Raw genomic sequence first — 23,867 nt, 5'->3', positions numbered from 1 at the left:
TCTGGCCCAAAGTGTTGAAGGTATACCGATTGAAGTACATAAGAATTTTTTTTTTTTGTCCTTCACCTTTTGGAGACTTGTCACCGAATGGACTGTCCCAGGCCTAATCTGACAATGTCTAAGTATAGAATTAATCAGTCAGCTGCTCTTAAACAGGGCCAGGTGTGATGTTTTATTCTGGGCCAGTCACTTCCTTTAAAGACACCAAGAACAGGAAGCTGGGAGCAGCTGAAGCCCCTCTGAGGTCACAAATGATAAGGTTTTTTAAAAAAAGGGAGTGACTGGCTATCATCCCCCATCACCAAGGAATTAATTACATTCAGATCCCATTGTTCTCCCCTAGGACTGAGCCAGACACTGGGGCATAAGAACAGCAGGGGGGATCTCATCTCTTTTATAGCCCGTCTATGAGCTCTACACATCAAGGGAGACCTTTTCCTAAGACCACCCTTTGCAGGAAGAACTGTAGTGGTGGAAATTGGAACACTTTGTAAAATAAGGATACAAGAGGGCTGCAAAGTGTGTGTGTTTTTGCTTCAGAAAGCTACTGATTGTGGAATCTCAGCATCTGCCAGTGTGCTGAGGAATGTGGCTAGGAGTATTGTGGCTACAGTTATAAGCTTTTCTTGGGATTGGAGACTTGTTGGCTCTGCTACCTCATCAAACTCCTGTGATCCTGCTCAATTATATTTTGCATCCGGACAGCGTGGGAGAGTGCTAATGAAGTCTAATGGTAAACTGATGTTCATTAGGACCTGTTCTAGTTTCCAATGTGTCTATCATATAGCTGGTTTGAGAACTTGTATTAAGTAAATCTCTAGCAAATATATTGTTATACCTTTATCTGTCTCTTCTCGGTGTGAACTGACCCAGACGTCCTGGAGTACAATTTTAATGGATTTAGAAGATACAGGCACTCTTCCCCCTCTATGTCTGAAGTGTTGATCATAATGTTCTCTAAATTAGGTTAAAAAAACCCCTACCAACATCAAGATGTTGTCTAAGACTCTAGCTACTCAGCTCAATACAAGCATAAGACAAATAGTACACCTGAATAGGTTTTATGTCAGGGAAATCTGCCCAAAATCTTGGCCATCTTTTGCACCTCTCTCCGAATGATGCATGAAGGGACAGTGCTCATGTCTCTGGATGCTGCCAAGACCTTGAATTCGGTTGAGTGGAACTAACTGTGGTGGTATGTAGTCACATTGTTTAATTAGAGCAAATAGTGGACTTGCTGGAAATGCCTACGTGCACGTTTCACTATATGGACAGCTTTATCGAAAAGCTATCCATACAGTGAAACGTACACGTATTTGTATTTTTTAATCTATAATGATAATTATAATACCAGTATAAGGTGATACTCATGTTATATATATCTAATAAATTCAGACTAATTTCATCTGAATAATATCTGAGACCTTGGTCTAGGAGCAGATTACCTAGTGAATTTAAGCTGACACTACTTGGGCACTGACTATTACATTGGTCCCTATTTAGTAGTTCTTAGACTTACCTCATTTGATTATACAATAGCAACAAATAATTTAAGGGTTTTGATAGTGGACTTTTAAAACCTCTATATTCTCAAACATTTTTCTAACTTTTTCACACATCTTATATACCAGAGGTTCTCAAACTCGGTCCTCGAGGGCCCACACAGTGCATGTTTTGTAGGTCTCCTGACAGAATCGCAAGTGAAATAATTAGCTCCACCTGTGGACCTTTTAAAATGTGTCAAAGTGAGTAATTAATACACCTGTGCACCTGCTGGGTTACCTGCAAAACATGCACTGTGTGGGCCCCCGAGGACCGAGTTTGAGAACCTCTGTTATATACGTTTGTCGATTAGTCCATTTTTAACCACTATATTTCACTGTATTTAACCCACAGTTTGGGACTTTTTTACAATTTTGACTAATTAAAGCTAAATTTTAATGATATACAAAACTTAAAGGGCCTGACTCATGTGCCCATCAGGAACAACCCCCTTTTTTTTCTTTGCTACAGGATAGGAAATCAACAGGTAAGAATTAGAAATAAGGGCTGTAAATTCAGACACTTGCCTGGCCAAAGCAATAGGGTCTCTGGAATAAGACAGAACTGAGATCTGACCCTCAAAGATGAAAGTCTAAGCCTCTGCTCCATACTGACCTTTAAGAAGCAAAAAAGTGTGAAATTGGAAAGCTGAGATACCCAATATACATCCTCCAGACCCGATGGTAAATCTTGACAGTAACCAGTTCATGCGACTAGGCATGGTTTGGGTCATGGCATGACAAAGACCCAGAGGCCACAAAATATGGGCTTCAAGATCCACATCAATAAAGCCAGTCGATTCAAATCAGGGTGTAGAAATGGACAGTGGGTTAGTAGGTCTAGAGGCAACTGTAAAGTAGGTTCGAACAACATTGCTTGCATGCCTCACTCTCGATAGCATGGCGATATGGGAAAAATGGTGACCCAGATTGAAGGACCATCTGCCGCCAATGTGTCCACCAAGTTCATCTGAGGGTGGAGACGGTGGCGACTGGGGAAGCTTATATTTAGCCAGGAAGTCATGAGATCTATGTTCGGAACCTCAACATTCCAATAACTGTTAGGCTACCCTGATTAGAATGTACTGACAGAGGAGGGTGTAGGATAAGAGATTGCTGTAGTGACTGAGCAAGGAGAGTATGTTACTCTTCTCTGTAATAAGTGATTATTACTCACCTGTGCTGATATCTGTAGGGATTTCCGCCTCCTTACACTGCTGATCACCCCTCACATACATCTCTTCTCCTTCTATATCTTCAACCTTTATAATAGTCAAATATGACCCTTGTTCTTCCTCTAAATCTTGTGCTTTTATATCAGTCACATACGTCTCTTCTTCTTCCTCTGTATCTTCTGCCTTGTCATCAGTCACATACGTCTCTTCTTCTCCCTCTGTATCTTCTGCCTTTATATCAGTCACATACGTCTCTTCTTCTCCCTCTGTATCTTCATCCTTGTCATCAGTCATATACGTCTCTTCTTCTCCCTCTGTATCTTTTGCCTTATCATTCACATACGTCTCTTCTTCTCCCTCTATATCTTCTGCCTTTATATCAGTCACATACGTCTCTTCTTCTCCCTCTGTATCTTCTGCCTTATCATCAGTCACATACGTCTTTTCTTCTCCCTCTATATCTTCTGCCTTTATATCAGTCACATACGTCTCTTCTTCTCCCTCTGTATCTTCTACCTTAACATCAAGCAGTTCTTCACCCTAAATAACCCACAAAACAATAAAATATCACATTAATAATGTCTGATTTTATTAAATGAGAATTATCTGTATATTATCAGTGTATAAGACACACACAGCTCCTCTACAGATCATATAGTGACAGTCACTTTGGTATATGGGCGAGACCCTAAATCCCACCTACCTGATCCACCTTTGGGATCCTGTGATTCTCCTCTGTACAATCCTGGGAATACAGAGGACGGGGACATCTCTCTGGGGTATCTCTGTTACTGGGCCCATCTGTAGGAGACACACAGTGACTGAGTACAGTGTATATATGTGATTATCAGATGATGTGTGTATATAGGGGCCCCCATACCTGCTCTCCCCTGTACAATACATGAGTCTCCTCTTACCCAGTGATGTGAGGGGCCGGTGATTCTCCATCATCACGTCCGTGTACAGACCCCTGTGTTCCTCTATATAATCCCCCTCCTGCATGGAGACATAGACAGTGACATCCTGACACCTTATAGGAACCTGACACACAGTGATACAGTCATCACCCAGACACGTCCCCTGGTGTTACTGTATAATGTCCCATTCCCAGCAGTCACCTCTCCAGCCATCACCCAGACACATCCCCTGGTGTTACTGTATAATGTCCCATTCCCAGCAGTCACCTCTCCAGTCATCACCCAGACACGTCCCCTGGTGTTACTGTATAATGTCCCATTCCCAGCAGTCACCTCTCCAGTCATCACCCAGACACATCCCCCGGTGTTACTGTATAATACCCCATTCCCAGCAGTCACCTCTCCAGTCATCACCCAGACACATTCCCTGGTGTTACTGTATAATGTCCCATTCCCAGCAGTCACCTCTCCAGTCATCACCCAGACACATCCCCTGGTGTTACTGTATAATACCCCATTCCCAGCAGCACCTCTCCAGTCATCACCCAGACACGTCCCCTGGTGTTACTGTATAATACCCCATTCCCAGCAGTCACCTCTCCAGTCATCACCCAGACACATTCCCTGGTGTTACTGTATAATGTCCCATTCCCAGCAGTCACCTCTCCAGTCATCACCCAGACACATCCCCTGGTGTTACTGTATAATGCCCCATTCCCAGCAGTCACCTCTCCAGTCATCACCTAGACTCGTCCCCCGGTGTTACTGAATAATGTCCCATTCCCAGCAGTCACCTCTCCAGTCATCACCTAGACACGTCCCCTGGTGTTACTGTATAATGTCCCATTCCCAGCAGTCACCTCTCCAGTCATCACCCAGACACATCCCCTGGTGTTACTGTATAATGTCCCATTCCCAGCAGTCACCTCTCCAGTCATCACCCAGACACATCCCCTGGTGTTACTGTATAATGTCCCATTCCCAGCAGTCACCTCTCCATTCATCACACAGACACGTCCCTTGGTGTTACTGTATAATGTACCATTCCCAGCAGTCACCTCTCCAGTCATCACCCAGACACATCCCCTGGTGTTACTGTATAATGTCCCATTCCCAGCAGTCACCTCTCCATTCATCACACAGACACGTCCCTTGGTGTTACTGTATAATGTACCATTCCCAGCAGTCACCTCTCCAGTCATCACCCAGACACATCCCCCGGTGTTACTGTATAATGTACCATTCCCAGCAGTCACCTCTCCAGGCAGCAGCTGAATGATCTTGTTAGTGAGTTCCAGGATCTTCTGGTCATTGTGTCTCTCATGTATCAGTGAGGTGGAGGCACCGTGATGGGGCTCTGGGTCCTGCTCAGTCCTCCTGACACACGGGGATGGCTGCTGGGTGTCTCATACTCACCGGATGTCTTCCTCACTACCGTGTATTCCTGTGTATGGGGAGACATCAAGATACATGTATTCAATTAGTGTAAAATATACAAGATGGGTATATATACCAGTACAGCCATTATCCTGTATGCCCTATATATAGAAAGGAGAAGTGTATGTACAACTTACCTCTCCTGCAGTTCTAGACACAGAGTACAACCTACGTATTCTGGTTGGACCATGGCAGAAGGTAGGAGGGGTAAGTGCTATATACTGTACATAAGGAAGTGGTAGGACAGGTCTGCAGGTGTATTATAAACTCGTATTGTCGATATGGCACAGCTAATAAAGTAGAAAAACATAACTTGATAATGAAACTAAAATACAACCAAAAATATAAAATACAGTTAAGTCCATATATATCTGGGCCGCCACAGAGGATATAAAATGAAGATGCAGTTGCAGAGCAGACTTTCAGCCGTAATTCATGGGGTTGAACGAAACGTTTGGGAATTGCACCATTGTTATAGACAGTCCCCTGTTGTCAGAGGCTCAAATGTAATTGGACAAAATAACTTGATCATAAATAAAATGTTCACTATTAATACTTTTTGGAGAATTCTGTGCAGGAAATGGCTGCCTGATGCCTGGAACCCATGAACAACACCCCAATGCTGGGTGGCCACCTAGGTTAGGCTGTGCCAGGCCTTTACTGCAAATGCCTTCAGTTTTTGTGTGTTCCTTGGTCTTTCCCCCTGTAGCTTTGTCCTCAGCCAGTGACATGCTGCTCGCTCCGGGGTGAGATCAGGCAATTGACTCACCCATTGCACAATATTTCACCTTTTTGCCTAGGAAAACTCCTGGGTTGGGTTAATTAATAATGACGAAAAGGAGATTTATGGTAGACTTACCATAGTCAAATCTCTTTCTGCGAGGTACACTGGATTCCACAGGGAATACATCTGGGTGTAGAGTTGGATCTTGATCAGAGGCACCAACAGGCTAAAGCTTTGACTGTTCCCAGGATGCACTGAACCGCCTCCTCTATAGCCCCGCCTCCAGGCACTAGAGCTGTTTTGTTAACCAGTCCAATGCAGTAGCAGGTAAAGAGATGGTAGATCTTAGTCACATAGAACCACATTCTCACGACAGGAGAAGGGACCAGCTGCTAATGCCATACAAACCCAGAGAAGCTAAGTGCGTCAGGGTGGGCGCCCTGTGGAATCCAGTGTACCTCGCCGAAAGAGATTTAACTATGGTAAGTCTTACCGTAAATCTCCTTTTCTGCAGCAGTATACACTGAGATTCCACAGGGAATACATCGGGGATGTCCCAAAGCAGTTCCTTATGGGAAGAGACGCACTGTAGCGGGCACAAGAACCCGGCGTCCAAAGGAAGCATCCTGGGAGGCAGAAGTGTCAAAGGCACAGAACCTAATGAATGTGTTCCCAGAGGACCACATAGCCACCTTGCACAACTGTCCAGCAGACGTGCCTCGGCGGGCCGCCCAAGAAGGTCCAACAGACCGAGTAGAATGGGCTTTCATAGCTGCAGGAGCTGGGAGTCCAGCCTGCACATAAGCTTGTGCAATTACCATTCTAATCCATCTGGCCAAGGTTTGCTTATTCGCAGGCCAGCCACGTTTGTGAAAACCAAAAAGTACAAAAAGGTATCTGATCTCCTGATAAAGGCAGTCCTCTCCAAATAAATACGTAGAGTCCGTACCACATCCAAAGACCGCTCTTTGGAGGACAAACCAGAAGAGATAAAAGCCAGAACCACAATCTCTTGGTTAAGATGGAAAGATGACACCACCTTAGGGAGATAACCGGGGCGAGTTCTAAGAACTGCCCAGTCACGGTGACAAATCAGAAAGGGTGGATAACAGGACAAAGCGCCTAAGTCCGACACCCTCCTAGCCAACAGAAAAATGACCTTAAGCATAAGGTATTTAAGGTCCACAGACTCAATAGGTTCAAATGGAGACTCTTGTAGGGCATTCAAAACAACAGACAGATCCCATGGAGCGACCAGAGGGACATAGGGAGGCTAAATCTGTAAAACACCCTAAGTGAAAGTATGAACGTCAGGAAGAGACGCAATTTTCCTCTGAAACCATACCGACAAGGCAGATATATGAACCTAGAAGGAGGTCAGACGAAGGCCTAAGTCTGGGCCATGTTAGAAAAGCCAAAAGTCTGGAAGTTCTAAAAGTATATGCATAATAATTCTTCCCAGCACACCAGGTGAAATAAGAATTCCAGACCCTGTAATAAATCCGAGCTGAGGCCGATTTACAGGCTTATAACATAGTTTGGATAACGGCCTCAGAGAATCCTTTGGAGCCAAGCCGTCAAAGGCAGTCTGGCCAGGTCCGGGTAGACAAAAGGGCCCTGAACGAGGAGGTCTGGGCGTTGAGGAAGTAGAAGAGGACGCTCTATCGATAGACCCCGCAGGTCTGAGAACCAATGCAGTCCGGGCCACGCTGGAGTGACTAGAAGTAGTATTCCTCCTTCTTGTTTGAACTTTTGTAGAACCCTGGGCAGGAGTGACACTGGAGAGAACACGTAGGGCTGCTGAAAGTTCCATGGAATTGCCAGTGCATCCACAAACGCTGCTTGAGGATCCCTTGTCCTTGCTCCGAAGAACGGAACCTTGTGATTGTGTCGAGGCACCATCAGGTCTACATCTGGTAGGCCCCACTTGTCCACTAGGAGTTGAAATACTTCCGGATGAAGACTCCACTCTCCAGCGTGTATGTCCTGAGGACTTAGGAAGTCTGCTTCCCAGTTAAGGACACCCAGAATGAACACTGCCGATATTGCTGGCAGATGACGTTCCGCCCAACAAAGGATTTTTAATACCTCCAGCATTGCCATGCGGCTTCGAGTGCCGCCTTGATGATTTATGTACGCCACCGTGGTGGCATTGTCTGATTGTACATGAACAGGCCTGTTCTGTATCAGAGGCAGGTCAAGCGTCAATGCATTGAACACTGGCCGCAAATCCAGAATGTTTATCGGGAGGAGAGATTCCTCCTTGGTCCGACGACCCTGGAGAGAGAGTGTTGCTCCAACACCGCGCCCCAACCCCGCAGACTGGCACCCGTTGTCAGTAGGACCCAGGTGGTGATCCAAAAGGGATGGCCCTTGCTGAAGTGTTGGTCCTGTAGCCACAAGCTCAGTGACAGACAAACCTCTGGAGTCAAGGAGACAATTTGAGACCTGATCCGATGAGGCAGGCCATCCCACTTGGCAAGGATTAACCTCTGCAGAGGGCGGAAATGAAATTGAGCGTACTCCACAATGCCGAAAGTCGACACCATGAGGCCTAGTACTTGCATCGCCGAGTGTATCGACACTCTTGGGCGAGAGAGGAAGTATCTGATCAAGTCCTGAAGCTTCAGGACTTTCTCTGGAGACAGAAACAGACGTTGACTGTGTGTGTCCAGCAGTGCCCCCAGGTGCACTATGCTCCGAGCAGGGACCAGCGAGGACTTTTCCCAGTTGATAAGCCACCTGTGGGCTTGTAGGAATTGGACCGTCAGTTCCAGATGACTGAGGAGGATATCTTGGGAGTTCTTGTATCTGGGTAGATAGAGTGTCCGCCCAGGGCGGACTAAGTACAGGGACAATAAGAGGCTGCAATGGCACAGGAGGTCCCACAGGGGGCGTAAGACGTGTCACAAACTTATTCAGCATACATGAGAACGCTGCCCAAGGCAGTTCCTGATTGGCCACCGGTGCTGCGAGTTGACTGAAAAAATACACTTTTTCGATAAATACAAGCCAAAGATTACCACTAAATTTGGCATGGCAAAACGGGTGTATTTGGAATGACAGCAGCAAAGGACACATCTATATCACTGTACGGTCCGCTCTCACATATATAATAATAATACCACATGTCAGTGTGCCGGGAGCTGTGTTATTCCCCCTCATATATCACTGTACGGTCCCCTCTCCCCTATATAATAATAATACCACATATCAGTGTGTGCCGGGATCTGTGTTATTCCTCCTCATATATCACTGTACGGTCCCCTCTCCCCTATATAATAATAATACCACATATCAGTGTGTGCCGGGAGCTGTGTTATTCCCCCTCATATATCACTGTACAGTCCGCTCTCACGTATATAATAATAATACCACATGTCAGTGTGCCGGGAGCTGTGTTATTCCCCCTCATATATCACTGTACGGTCCCCTCTCCCCTATATAATAATAATACCACATATCAGTGTGTGCCGGGAGCTGTGTTATTCCCCCCTCATATATCACTGTACGGTCCGCTCTCCCCTATATAATAATAATACCACATATCAGCGTGTGCCGGGAGCGGTGTTATTACCCCTCATATATCACTGTACGGTCCCCTCTCCCCTATATAATAATACCACATATCAGCGTGTGCCGGGAGTTGTGTTATTCCCCCCTCATATATCACTGTACAGTCCGCTCTCCCCTATATAATAATAAAACCCCATATCAGCGTGTGCCGGGAGCTGTGTTATTCCTCCTCATATATATCACTGTACGGTCCCCTCTCCCCTATATACTAATAATACCACATATCAGCGTGTGCCGGGAGCTGTGTTATTCCTCCTCATATATCACTGTACGGTCCCCTCTCCCCTATATAATAATAATACCACATATCAGTGTGTGCCGGGAGCTGTGTTATTCCCCCTCATATATCACTGTACGGTCCCCTCTCCTCTATATAATAATAATAATACTACATATCAGCATGTGCCGGGAGATGTGTTATTCCTCCTCATATATCACTGTACGGTCCCCTCTCCCCTATATAATAATAATACCACATTTCAGCGTGTGTCGGGAGCTGTGTTATTCCTCCTCATATATCACTGTACGGTCCCCTCTCCCCTATATAATAATAATACCACATATCAGCGTGTGCCGGGAGCTGTGTTATTCCCCCTCATATATCACTGTACGGTGCCCTCTCCCCTATATAATAATAATAATAATACCACATATCAGTGTGTGCCGGGAGCTGTGTTATTCCCCCTCATATATCACTGTACGGTCCCCTCTCCCCTATATAATAATAATACCACATATCAGCGTGTGCCGAGAGCTGTGTTATTGCTCCTCATTTATCACTGTACGGTCCCCTCTCCCCTATATAATAATAATACCACATATCAGCGTCTGCCGGGAGCTGTGTTATTCCCCCTCATATATCACTGTACTGTCTCCTCTTTCCTATATAATAATAATACCACATATCAGCGTGTGCCGGGAGCTGTGTTATTCCCCCTCATATATCACTGTACTGTCTCCTCTCCCCTATATAATAATAATACCACATATCAGCGTGTGCCGGGGGCTGTGTTATTCCCCCTCATATATCACTGTACTGTCCCCTCTCCTCTATATAATAATAATACCACATATCAGCATGTGCCGGGAGCTGTTTTATTCCCCCTCATATATCACTGTACTGTCCCCTCTCCCCTATATAATAATAATACCACATATCAGCGTGTGCCGGGGGCTGTGTTATTCCCTCATATATCACTGTACGGTCCCCTCTCCCCTATATAATAATAATACCACATATCAGTGTGTGCCGGGAGCTGTGTTATTGCTCCTCATATATCACTGTACGGTCCCCTCTCCCCTATATAATAATAATACCACATATCAGCGTGTGCCGGGGGCTGTGTTATTCCCCCTCATATATCACTGTACTGTCCCCTCTCCACTATATAATAATAATACCACATATCAGCGTGTGCCGGGAGCTGTGTTATTCCCTCATATATCACTGTACGGTCCCCTCTCCCCTATATAATAATAATACCACATATCACTGTGTGCCGGGAGCTGTGTTATTCCCATCATATATCACTGTACGGTCCCCTCTCCTCCATATAATAATAATAATACCACATATCAGTGTGTGTCAGAAGCTGTGTTATTCCCCTCATATATCACTGTACTGTCCCCTCTCCCCTATATAATAATAATACCACATATCATTGGGGCGTGGCCTGGCTAGCACTGAGGACAGAAGCACCTCTCATGAGCTCCTGCTACCTAAGGGCTTAAAATCCAATTTTACCCCCATAAAAGTACCCTGCTGCCACCTCCACATACCTTATTGCCTCTGCCCTCAGTAACCTCCAACAGGGAAGCGAGCTGCGGAGTCGGGAGACGGCCTTGGCTGTCTCTGCGGACTGCGGCCTTCCCCTCCTGGTGAAGCCGGGGCCTCGATTTTGGCGCCTAACGGGGCCGGGCTCCGGAGCCCTCAGCGGGAGCCGGGAAACCTCCTCCAGCCTTCCTAGATATACTGCGCTGGGCTGCGGTGACCTCGTCCACCCCCCGTGGGCCTGCACAGCGGAGTTGTGTGGCCGACGAACCGGGCCTGCGTCCTCCGGCTACCTCCGGCCGCCGAGGCCTACTACGCGACCTGCAGCCGGGGCCTGGAGTTTGGGGATACCCCGGCCGGGAGCTCCGGGACCGGAGCGCGGCCGCACCGGAACCCCCAGGACATCGGACCTTCCCCCCCTGGCTTGGCTGAGCACCCCCTGGCACCTGGAGAGAGCCTCAGCACCTCCACCAGCCCCACAGGAGATTTCTGAGGAGGGTGGGCTGCCCTGTGTGAGCTGCGGTGGCCATCTTGGATTCCCGGGCCATAAGCTGGAGAGAGCTGTGCACACCTAAGGGAAGCCCTGAAAAGCTGTAAAACACATCCAGCGGGCTGATTTACCTTCAATGCCTGGTCCACTTGGAGGGTGGTGAGTACCTGCTGTTGCCACAGCAATCATTCCCGATCTGCACCCCTGCCCCATAGACTCCTGTGACACGAACCCGGAACCTCCATTTTGCTTTCTGGCATTTAGCCAGGGTGAAGATAAATTGCATTATACCACACACCTCTCACCCGTGCAGGCCCACAGATTCTGCCCGCACTACCGCCCGCAGTGGCGACAACCATGAAAGAGCTTTAATATCCACGGGGTAAGCCAGAGCCACGGGATGAAGGGTTAAGCCGCAACCTACCTCGACACCGGAGCTGACGCCTGGGAAAGCCCAGCCCCCGACGTCATGACACTCGGATCTATATATTCCCGACCCACTCTTAAGATGAGTTAACGCAGGATAATAAAGTGCCATAACTAAGTAATACGAATCTATCTATAACGTTCTGGCACACTATCCCCAACTCAACGGTTAGGACACCTGAAGAAGACAAATTTATCCCCCTCGGGAGGCCGCTACGGTGAGCTACTTGATTTACAATAACAGAAATCAGGAACACGATATAATTTTGAATCCCGATCAACTCCTACGAACCTGACAAGACACCCTCCTCCGCCCCCCGACCCTCCTGGGGCTTCCACCATTCACCCCACCAGCCGCATAGGAGACCGGTGCAAACCTAAAACGGACAGCAGTCTGACCTCCCCGGACTATCCGTATAACATAGGGACCCTGAACTGTGTCCCCCCGTCAACAATTTTTTCAATCCCTTTTTTTTTTTCCCACCTCCACCTTCACCCCCCCCCCCCTTTTTTGGTACATACATGCCACTATGTCTAAAAATAAAAAAGCAACACAAGTCCCGACTAACTTCTTTGGCTCAAAATCTAAGGGCCCACAGAACCCCAACATGTCCGCAGGCTCCCCCCCCTCTCCGTGCTCATCGGAAACAGGTATCGACCCTCAGATACAGGCGGTCATGTCGAGCCTACTGGAGGGGGTACAATCTGCGTTTAAACAGGAACTCTCGAACGCCATAGCCGACTTTAAATCAGACCTTACAGACCTTGGCAATCGAACGGACACATTGGAAACCAAGACAGACGATCTCTGTCGCTCCCAACACCGACTTGACAGTGAGCTCACTAGATTGCACGAAGAAATGGAGACCCGCAAAGAGCGACAAGAGGACCAAGAAAATCGCTCGCGTAGAAACAACCTACGCATACGCGGCATCCCGGAATCGGTCCTCGGAACATCGCTGCCGGCATTTCTGAGAGATTTCTTCACGCACATAATACCAGACCTCACAGACGAAGAATGCCTCTGCGACAGGGCACATAGAGCACTCCGTGCTAAACCGTCTCCTGCCCAACCACCCAGGGATGTTATTATCCGTTTCCATTATTTCCGTTCGAAAGAGAAAATCTTGTCCTCCGTTCGAGACTCACCGGAGGCTCTGTTTAAGGGTATGCAACTACAGATTTATCAGGACCTAGCCCCCTCCACGATCCAGAACCGGCGGGACCTCCAGCCGGTCACCCGGATCCTGCGTCAGCATCAGATCAGATACAGATGGGGATTCCCCTTTCAACTCCACGTCTCGGTCAACAACTTTGTCCACTCAGTCAAGACCCTAAACCAGGGACAGGAACTACTGGCAAAGTTAGATCTCCTCCCAGCATCACCCGTAGCAGATTCGGCGACTTCTTCATCGAAAACACCGCACCCTCCGCCACCCCTTCCTGACTGGACGAGGGTGACCCGACAGCGTAACGCGGACAAAGACCCTCCCTGACTTGGGGATCCCCCCACTGTGGATCATATACGTCATGCTGGCGCAACACTTACGCGCATTGAACTGAGCCAAAGTCGTGGATGACCCGACCTCCATCCTTCTGCCAGTATCGTAATTATTTTCTGTTATTGCTGTTATAACTAAGCCATACTTGCTTGCACCCCTGTGGTTTATCCTCCCCCCCCCCCCCCCACCCCTGTTTATATCTTTTTTTTTTTTTTTTGTGTGTCTCTCCCTCCCTCCCTTCTCCCCCAACCCCCTCCTTCTCCCCCCTTCCCCCTCCCCATTTCGAATTTACGTTTGAATTTCTTGTTGTCTGGACACAGTTCTCACTGTCCTATACTGTAATATGTCCGATATAGTTAAAAAGGCTGACCCCGACCCTTGTGGCCCGGGCACCCTAGGCCCTCCCACATGGTACCCTGGTTACCCCCCCATAATCCCTCACTGATGCTTACAATGTTATTGATGCAATGCTTTCTCCCTGGCGGTCCCCGAATGGGACCCACAACTTTAGGGATGTTTCCCCGTTTGGGGTGTTTCTTTTTCTTCTCTATTTTCCTCTTTCTTTCCCTCTTCTGGCGACCTCTGCCTGACCTTCCCGTTCCTTTTCTTGCTAGGTCCGGAGGGGTGGCCCTCTCCTGGCGCGGGCGGTACGTTACTGGACCTTTAGGGCAATATGTCATACTCCCCCATGCAAACAGCCATGTCCCTTAAAATATTCTCGGCCAATGTAAATGGCCTAAACTCCCCTAGGAAACGCACCGTGTTCCTGAGCGCCTGTAGACGCGAGAAAATCGACATAGCATTTCTCCAGGAAACACATCTCACCGGTCCCCATACCCAGCTTAAGGGCAAATGGTTCTCCCAGTCCTACTTTGCTTCGGCAGACTGTAAAAAACGGGGTGTGGCCATATTAGTTCGCCGTAACATCCCGTTTATCCACTCTAGGACAGTGACAGACCCAGAAGGACGTTTCCTCATGGTAATGGGCACCCTCCGCTCAACGGCTCTCACACTGGTCTCCACCTATGCCCCCAACCAAGATCAGTCTCTGTTTTTCGACTCTCTTTCTAAACGCTTATCACGGGAAGCACAAGGAAGCATTATTATGGGTGGCGACTTTAACACCATAATCGACCCCTTACTAGACAGATCTGCCCCCCCCCCCCTCATGCTTCTATATCAACCCTCCCTCGGGCCTCCCGCACACTTACCGCCATCATGAAACATCACGGCCTCTGTGACACTTGGCGTTCTCAACACCCTGACATCAAAGATTTCACGCATTTTTCAGCCCCACACCAACACTACTCCAGGATCGATATGATCCACATCTCCTCTGCCCTCATGCCACTGGTCTCAGACACGGGCATTACACCTCTGTCATGGACGGACCACGCTGGGGTCTATCTCCTCATAGATATATACCGCGTGCCGCGTAAGAGATACAAATGGCGTCTGGACGACTCGCTTTTACAACACCCCTCAGCATTAGAGGAAACCAGACTAGCAATCACACACTACTTCACCGAAAACACATCTCCCGATATCTCGCTCAATGTTCTCTGGGAAGCCCACAAAGCTACGATTCGCGGAGCCTTATTAGAGCCTTATTAGCAAAATCGTCAGCTCTTAAGAAAAAAGCCGCGCAGGAGATATCCTCCCTCGAAACAGAAATAGCCACCCTTCTATCCAAACATAAAGCATCCCCCAATCCTTCCCTGCTCACTCAGATAGATTCCCTCCGGGGACAACTTAATACCCTCCTCTCCAACCGCGCGGCATTGATCCTCCGGAAGCTGCAACAACGCTTCTATGATAAAATGGATAAAATAGATTCCCTACTGGCCAACAAACTACGCCGCAAGCAAGCGTTGGGTGCAATAGATAAATTGTATTCGTCACGAAGGGGAACCTATACATATGACCCTGAAGTGATGGCCGAAGAATTCCGTTTGTTTTATAGCTCCCTTTATAACCTACCCGACCCACCCCAGCAGTCTCCAGAAGAGACGGGGGGAGTGCGCTCATACTTGTCTGATACTCCAATCCCAACCCTGTCGGATTCTCAGTCGGAAGCCCTTAATTGTCGAATCTCGGAGGAGGAGACATTAGCCGCCATACGATCAATGCGCTCGTCGGCCGCCCCAGGCCCGGATGGTTTCACAGCCCAATATTATAAACTCTTCGCGAAGGAGCTGACCCCACACCTAACCTCCCTATTTAACGGTGTTTTTAAGGGAGCCCCCTTCCTGCCAGAGTCCACCCGAGCCGATATAGTGGTAATCCCAAAGCCCGACAAAGACCCGACTAGCTGCCTGAACTACAGACCGATTTCACTATTGAATGTCGACCTGAAGATATACGCGAAAATATTAGCTAATCGCCTGGGGCCTTTGATGCCCGGTCTGGTCCACCCGGACCAGGTCGGCTTCATCCCTGGACGCCAGGGACCTGATAACACCAGAAGGGCCATAGATCTAATATATTCGATCCAAAAAAGGAAATCTCCCTCTCTCATCCTGGCCCTCGATGCGGAAAAGGCCTTTGACCGTATATCGTGGTCTTTTGCCTTTGCAGTCCTTGGCAAACTGGGATTCTCCGGAGAATTTTTGGAAGGGATCAAAGCACTTTACCGCTCCCCATCGGCCCAGGTTATGGTTAATGGTGTCTCCTCCTCCAGTTTTGAGATTGCCAACGGCACCAGACAGGGTTGCCCCCTTTCCCCGTTAATTTTCGCACTAGTCATGGAGCCCCTAGCAGCAAGAATTCGTAACAACAATTCTATTCGTGGAATATCCACAGGCCTATCCGAACATAAGATAGCGTTATATGCCGACGATGTCCTGATCTCCCTCACAGACCCAGCCCAATCTCTCCCCGCCCTCTTATCCGAGATCACCTCATACTCCCAGTTCTCTGGATATAAAATAAACGTTAATAAAACAGAGGTCCTCAACTTTTATATCCCAGCAGATCTCAAACAGGACCTCCAGAACATCCTTCCATGTAACTGGTACACAAAGAAAATCAAATACCTCGGTGTGTACCTGACCCACCATCACCACCAACTTTTCCAAGCAAATTATCCCCGTCTATTGCAGACAATCAAGGAAGATTTGGTGGAATGGTCCAGCTACTTTATATCATGGATAGGCAGAATTAACTCCGTCAAGATGAGCGTACTCCCCCGGCTTTTGTATTTATTTCAGACCCTCCCAATTTACGTCCCTACCTACGTGTTCAAGACCCTGCAACGCCAATCCTCCCTTTTTATCTGGAACCATAAGCGCCCCCGCGTTAGACTTAAATTGCTTCAACGCCCCTCCAGAGGCGGAGGCCTGGGTATCCCGGACTTTAAGAAATATTTCTATGCTGCACAACTTGCTCAGTGCGCACAATGGTGCAACGAGGGAGGGTCACGAAAGGTCTGGGTGGGGATCGAGGCAGAGGAAACGGGCCTAGCTACATTATCCTCCCTACTGTGGCTTCACCGAAATCAGCGTCCACGCGCGGCCCTCTCGCACCCTGTAGTAAGCCGTTCATTAGCGACATGGGATCTAACAAATAGACGGTTCAATTTAGCCCCATACCCATCTCCGCTAATTCCATTATTTCACAACCCAGCCTTTCCTCCGTGCATGGGTAAAGCCTCGCATACATGTTGGCGCTCGAGTGGTATATTATACGTTAACGATATTACCTCCAATGCCACTTTCCCACAATTCGCGGATATCCGTGAAGGAACAGCAATCCCCTCCTCGGATTTCTTCCGCTACCTACAAATCAGACACTTCCACTCCACCATTACCACCACCCTCATCCACAGACACTTATCTCCCTTCGAATATATTTGCTGGAAACGCACCAACACCAAGGGCCTCATATCAGATATTCACATCTTACTTGACGACTACCCCAACACATCCCAAGCCCCCCACGAAGCGGCATGGGAAAAGGAACTGGGAGTAACTATAGACAACGAAGACTGGGTAGATATTTGGGACAATGCTGCCTCCAGCTCTATCTGTGTGAAAATTAAAGAAAACACATATAAACTACTCTATCGCTGGTACTATGTCCCAGCCCGCCTACACACTATGTTCCCCAACACCCCAGATGGTTGCTGGAGGGGGTGCATGGACAGTGGCTCTTTCTTACACATATGGTGGGCCTGCCCCAAAATTCACAAAATATGGGGTGAACTCATTATATTGCTTTCGCGCTTATTTGATATCTCTATCCCCCCTGACCCCCAATACTTCTTGCTCCCCATGTCCCTCCCAATCCTCAATAGACACCAAAACAAACTATTTCGACATATAGTTTCGGCAATGACATGCCAAATTGCTACAGACTGGAAGAGCCTGACCCCTTCACCAATGCCGGTGATAATCTCCCGAATATGGTATGTCCACAAAATGGAATATATGACCGCAGTCATACGTAACACCTCGAAACAATTTGACAAAGTATGGTCCCCGTGGCTAAACCTACAACAAGCCTCCTCCCCATTTGTAGCCTGACGCGGTACCCCGCGGTTCGACCCGCCTCCTGCCCTGGAGGGCCACCCCTCCCCCCCTCGCTACTCCCCCTCCTTCTTTCTCCGACTGGAGGCTCTCAGCCTCACCTGCTTTTCTACCCCCTTTTTACTCGATTTCTGAGTACTCTTTTCTTCTCATTGCCTTCGCTGACTCTCTATGACGGAAGGCCAATCCGTCGCCGAGAGTGCCCCACCGCATACATCTTAACTTTACTCTTTTAAAATAAGGGGAAAACAAAAACAAAAAAAAGGATCAATTATTCTGTTGTTGTAACAATTCATTGTAACTATATTTGTTCTTTAAACACCCAAATTGTCCGGGTGCTCTGTTACCAATGTAATCTTATTTTGATCCACCCAATAAATCGTGTTTAAAAAAAAAAAAATAAGAATTTACTTACCGATAATTCTATTTCTCGGAGTCCGTAGTGGATGCTGGGGTTCCTGAAAGGACCATGGGGAAATAGCGGCTCCGCAGGAGACAGGGCACAAAAAAGTAAAGCTTTAGGATCAGGTGGTGTGCACTGGCTCCTCCCCCTATGACCCTCCTCCAAGCCAGTTAGGTACTGTGCCCGGACGAGCGTACACAATAAGGGAGGAATTTTGAATCCCGGGTAAGACTCATACCAGCCACACCAATCACACCGTACAACTTGTGATCTAAACCCAGTTAACAGTATGATAACAGCGGAGCCTCTGAAAAGATGGCTCACAACAATAATAACCCGATTTTTGTAACTATGTACAAGTATTGCAGATAATCCGCACTTGGGATGGGCGCCCAGCATCCACTACGGACTCCGAGAAATAGAATTATCGGTAAGTAAATTCTTATTTTCTCTATCGTCCTAGTGGATGCTGGGGTTCCTGAAAGGACCATGGGGATTATACCAAAGCTCCCAAACGGGCGGGAGAGTGCGGATGACTCTGCAGCACCGAATGAGAGAACTCCAGGTCCTCTTTTGCCAGGATATCAAATTTGTAGAAATTTACAAACGTGTTCTCCCCTGACCACGTAGCTGCTCGGCAGAGTTGTAATGCCGAGACCTCTCGGGCAGCCGCCCAAGATGAGCCCACCTTCCTTGTGGAATGGGCCTTAACCGATTTAGACTGTGGCAGGCCTGCCTCAGAATGTGCAAGTTGAATTGTGTTACAAATCCAACGAGCAATCGACTGCTTAGAAGCAGGCGCACCCAACTTGTTGGGTGCATACAGTATAAACAGCGAGTCAGATTTTCTGACTCCAGCTGTCCTGGAACATATTTTCAGGGCCCTGACAACTTCTAGCAACTTGGAGTCCTCCAAGTCCCTAGTAGGTGCAAGGCACCACAATAAGCTGGTTCAGGTGAAACACTGACACCACCTTAGGGAGAGAACTGGGGACGAGTCCGCAGCTCTGCCCTGTCCGAATGGACAAACAGATATGGGCTTTTTTGAGAAAAAACCACCAATTTGACACTCGCCTGGTCCAGGCCAGGGCCAAGAGCATGGTCACTTTTTATGTGAGATGCTTCAAATCCACATATTTGACTGGTTTTAAACCAATGTGATTTGAGGAATCCCAGAACTACTTTGAGATCCCACAGTGCCACTGGAGGCACAAAAAAGGGTTTTGTATATGCAATACTCCCTTGACAAACTTCTGGACTTCAGGAACTGAAGCCAATTCTTTCTGGAAGAAAATTTACAGGGCCGAATTTGAACCTTAATGGACCCCAATTTGAGGCCCATAGACACTCCTGTTTGCAGGAAATGCAGGAAACGACCGAGTTGAAATTTCTTTGTGGGGCCTTCCTGGCCTCACACCACGCAACATATTTTCGCCACACGTGGTGATAATGTTGTGCGGTCACCTCCTTTCTGGCTTTGACCAGGGTAGGAATGACCTCTTCCGGAATGCCTTTTTTCCCTTAGGATCCGGCTTTCCATCTCCATGCCGACAAACGCAGCTGCGGTAAGTCTTGGAACAGACATGGTACTTGCTGAAGCAAGTCCCTTCTTAGCGGCAGAGGCCATAAGACCTCTGTAAGCATCTCTTGAAGTTCCGGGTACCAAGTCCTCCTTGGCCAATCCGGAGCCATGAGTATAGTTCTTACTCCTCTACGTCTTATAATTCTCAGCACCTTAGGTATGAGAAGCAGAGGAGGGAACACATACACCGACTGGTACACCCACGGTGTTACCAGAACGTCCACATCTATTGCCTGAGGGTCTCTTGACCTGGCGCAATACCCGTCCCGTTTTTTGTTCAGACGGGACGCCATCATGTCCACCTTTGGTATTTCCCAACGGTTTACAATCATGTGGAAAAAACTTCTCAATGAAGTTTCCACTCTCCCGGGTGGAGGTCGTGCTGAGGAAGTCTGCTTCCCAGTTTCCATTCCCAGGATGAAAAACTGCTGACAGTGTTATCACATGATTTTCCGCCCAGCGAAAAGTCCTTGCAGTTTCTGCCATTGCCCTCCTGCTTCTTGTGTCGCCCTGTCTGTTTACGTGGGCGACTGCCGTGATGTTTTTCCCACTGGATCAATACCGGCTGACCTTGAAGCAGAGGTCTTGCTAAGCTTAGAGCATTATAAATTTACCCTTAGCTCCAGTATATTTATGTGGAGAAAAGTCTCCATACTTGATCACACTCCCTGGAAATTTTTCCCTTGTGTGACTGCTCCCCAGCCTCTCAGGCTGGGCTCCGTGGTTACCAGCATCCAATCCTGAATGCCGAATCTGCGGCCCTCTAGAAGATGAGCACTCTATAACCACCACAGGAGAGACACCCTTGTCCTTGGATATTGGGTTATCCGCTGATGCATCTGAAGATGCGATCCGGACCATTTGTCCAGCAGATCCCACTGAAAAGTTCTTACGTGAAATCTGCCGAATGGAATTGCTTCGTAGGAAGCCACCATTTTTACCAGGACCCTTGTGCAATGATGCACTGTTTTTAGGAGGTTCCTGACTTGCTCGGATAACTCCCTGGCTTTCTCTTCCGGGAGAAACACCTTTTTCTGGACTGTGTCCAGAATCATCCCTAGGCACAGCAGACGTGTCGTCGGGATCAGCTGCGATTTTGGAATATTTAGAATCCACCCGTGCTGATTGTAGCAGTATCCGAGATAGTGCTACTCCGACCTCCAACTGTTCCCTGGACTATGCCCCTATCAGGAGATCGTCCAAGTAAGGGATAATTTAGACGCCTTTTCTTCGAAGAAGAATCATCAATTCGGCCATTACCTTGGTAAAGACCCCGGGGTGCCGTGGACAATCCAAACGGCAGCGTCTGAAACTGATAGTGACAGTTCTGCACCACGAACCTGAGGTACCCTTAGTGAGAAGGGCAAATTTGGGACATAGAGGTAAGCATCCCTGATGTCCCGGGACACTATATAGTCCCCTTCTTCCTGGTTCGTTATCACTGCTCTGAGTGACTTCCTCTTAATTTGAACCTTTGTAAGTGTTCAAAAAAAAATTTTTAGAATAAGTCTCACCTAGCCTTCTGGCTTCAGTACCACAATATAGTGTGGAATAATACCCCTTTTCTGTAGTAGGAGGGGTAATTTAATTGTCACCTGCTGGGAATACAGCTTGTGAATTTTTTCCCATACTACCTCCTTGTCGGAGGGAGACTTGGTAAAGCAGACTTCAGGAGCCTGCGAAGGGGAAACGTCTCGACATTCCCATCTGTACCCCCGGGATACTACTTGTAGGATCCAGGGGTCCTGTACGGTCTCAGCGCCATGCTGAGAACTTGTCAGACGCGGTGAAACGCTTCTGTTCCTGGGAATAGGCTGCCTGCTGCAGTCTTCTTCCCTTTCCTCTATCCCTGGGCAGATATGATCTTATAGGGACGAGAGGACTGAGGCTGAAAAGACGGTGTCTTTTTCTGCAGAGATGTGACTTAGGGTAAAAAACGGTGGATTTTCCAGCAGTTGCCGTGACCACCAGGTCCGATGGACCGACCCCAAACAAGTCCTCTTCCTTTATACGGCCATACTGTGCCGTTTGGAATCTGCATCACCTGACCACTGTCGTGTCCATAACATCTTCTGGCAGTTATGGACATCGCGTTTATTCATGATGCCAGAGTGCAAATATCCCTCTGTGCATCTCGCATATATAGAAATGCTCTATAGTCAATAAAATACTGTCCCTGTCAAGGGTATCAATATTTTTAGTCAGGGAATCCGACCAAGCCACCCTAGCTCTGCACATCCAGGCTGAGGCGATCGCTGGCCGCAGTATAACACCAGTATGTGTGTATATACTTTTTATTATATTTTCCAGCCTTGTCAGCTGGTCCTTGAGGACGGCCCTATCTATAGACGGTACCGCCACTTGTTTTGATAAGCGTGTGAGCGCCTTATCCACCTTAAGGGGTGTTTCCCAACGCGCCCTAACTTCTGGCGGGAAAGGGTATACCGCCCATAATTTTCTATCGGGGGGAACCCACGCATCATCACACACTTTATTTAATTTATCTGATTCAGGAAAAACTATGGTAGTTTTTTCACATCCCACATAATACCCTCTTTTGTGGTACTTGTAGTATCAGAAATACGTAACACCTCCTTCATTGCCTTTAACGTGTGGCCCTAATAAGGAATACGTTTGTTTATTCACCGTCGACACTGGATTCAGTGTCCCTGTCTGTGTCTGTGTCGACCGACTAAAGTAAACGGGCGTTTTAAAAACCCTTGACGGTGTTTTTGAGACGTCTGGACCGTACTAATTGTTTGTCGGCCGTCTCATGTCGTCAACCGACCTAAGCTAAACTTTCCTAAGCAGCTCTTTAGGAGAGCCACCTAGATTGCACCCTTCTCGGCCGGGCACAAAAATCTAACTGGCTTGGAGGAGGGTCATAGGGGGAGGAGCCAGTGCACACCACCTGATCCTAAAGCTTTACTTTTTTGTGCCCTGTCTCCTGCGGAGCCGCTATTTCCCCATGGTCCTTTCAGGAACCCCAGCATCCACTAGGACGATAGAGAAATAATAATAATAATAATACCACATATCAGCGTGTGCCGGGAGCTGTGTTATTCCCCCTCATATATCACTGTACGGTCCCCTCTCCTCTATATAATAATAATACCACATATCAGCGTGTGCCGGGAGCTGTGTTATTCCTCCTCATATATCACTGTACGGTCCCCTCTCCCCTATATAATAATAATACCACATATCAGTGTGTGCCGGGAGCTGTGTTATTCCTCTTCATATATCACTGTACGGTCCCCTCTCCCCTATATAATAATAATACCACATATCAGTGTGAGCCGGGAGCTGTGTTATTCCCCCTCATATATCACTGTACGGTCCCCTCTCCCCTATATAATAATAATACCACATATCAGTGTGTGCCGAGAGCTGTGTTATTGCTCCTCATATATCACTGTATGGTCCCCTCTCCCCTATATAATAATAATACCACATATCAGTGTGTGCCGGGAGCTGTGTTATTCCTCCTCATATATCACTGTACGGTCCCCTCTCCCCTATATAATAATAATATCACATATCAGCGTGTGCCGGGAGCTGTGTTATTCCCCCTCATATATCACTGTACTGTCCCCTCTCCCCTATATAATAATAATACCACATATCAGCGTGTGCCGGGAGCTGTGTTATTCCTCCTCATATATCACTGTACGGTCCCCTCTCCCCTATATAATAATAATACCACCACATATCAGCGTGTGCCGGGAGTTGTGTTATTCCCCCTCATATATCACTGTACGGTCCCCTCTCCCCTATATAATAATAATACCACCACA

At 47.8% G+C, this 23,867-nt stretch overlaps 1 protein-coding gene across 1 annotated transcript in view; it reads right to left on the bottom strand.

Annotated features, from left to right (window-relative positions):
- LOC134983577 (zinc finger protein 436-like) overlaps positions 1 to 23,867 on the bottom strand; it is a 153,730-nt gene that overhangs the window by 3,308 nt on the left and 126,555 nt on the right. Inside the window, exons 2-5 of the mRNA XM_063949237.1 lie at positions 4,890 to 5,077; positions 3,634 to 3,712; positions 3,420 to 3,517; positions 2,719 to 3,256 (exon numbers count right to left, since the gene is read on the bottom strand). Coding sequence (XP_063805307.1) covers positions 2,719 to 3,256; positions 3,420 to 3,517; positions 3,634 to 3,667 — 670 coding nt within the window. The 5' untranslated portion in view covers positions 3,668 to 3,712; positions 4,890 to 5,077. The remainder of the gene's footprint in view (positions 1 to 2,718; positions 3,257 to 3,419; positions 3,518 to 3,633; positions 3,713 to 4,889; positions 5,078 to 23,867) is intronic.

This window comes from Pseudophryne corroboree (assembly GCF_028390025.1).
Source record: "Pseudophryne corroboree isolate aPseCor3 chromosome 3 unlocalized genomic scaffold, aPseCor3.hap2 SUPER_3_unloc_19, whole genome shotgun sequence".
NCBI lineage: Eukaryota > Metazoa > Chordata > Amphibia > Anura > Myobatrachidae > Pseudophryne > Pseudophryne corroboree.
Note: the sequence above shows the minus strand (reverse complement) of the source record. Positions and strands in the feature narration are given on the sequence as shown.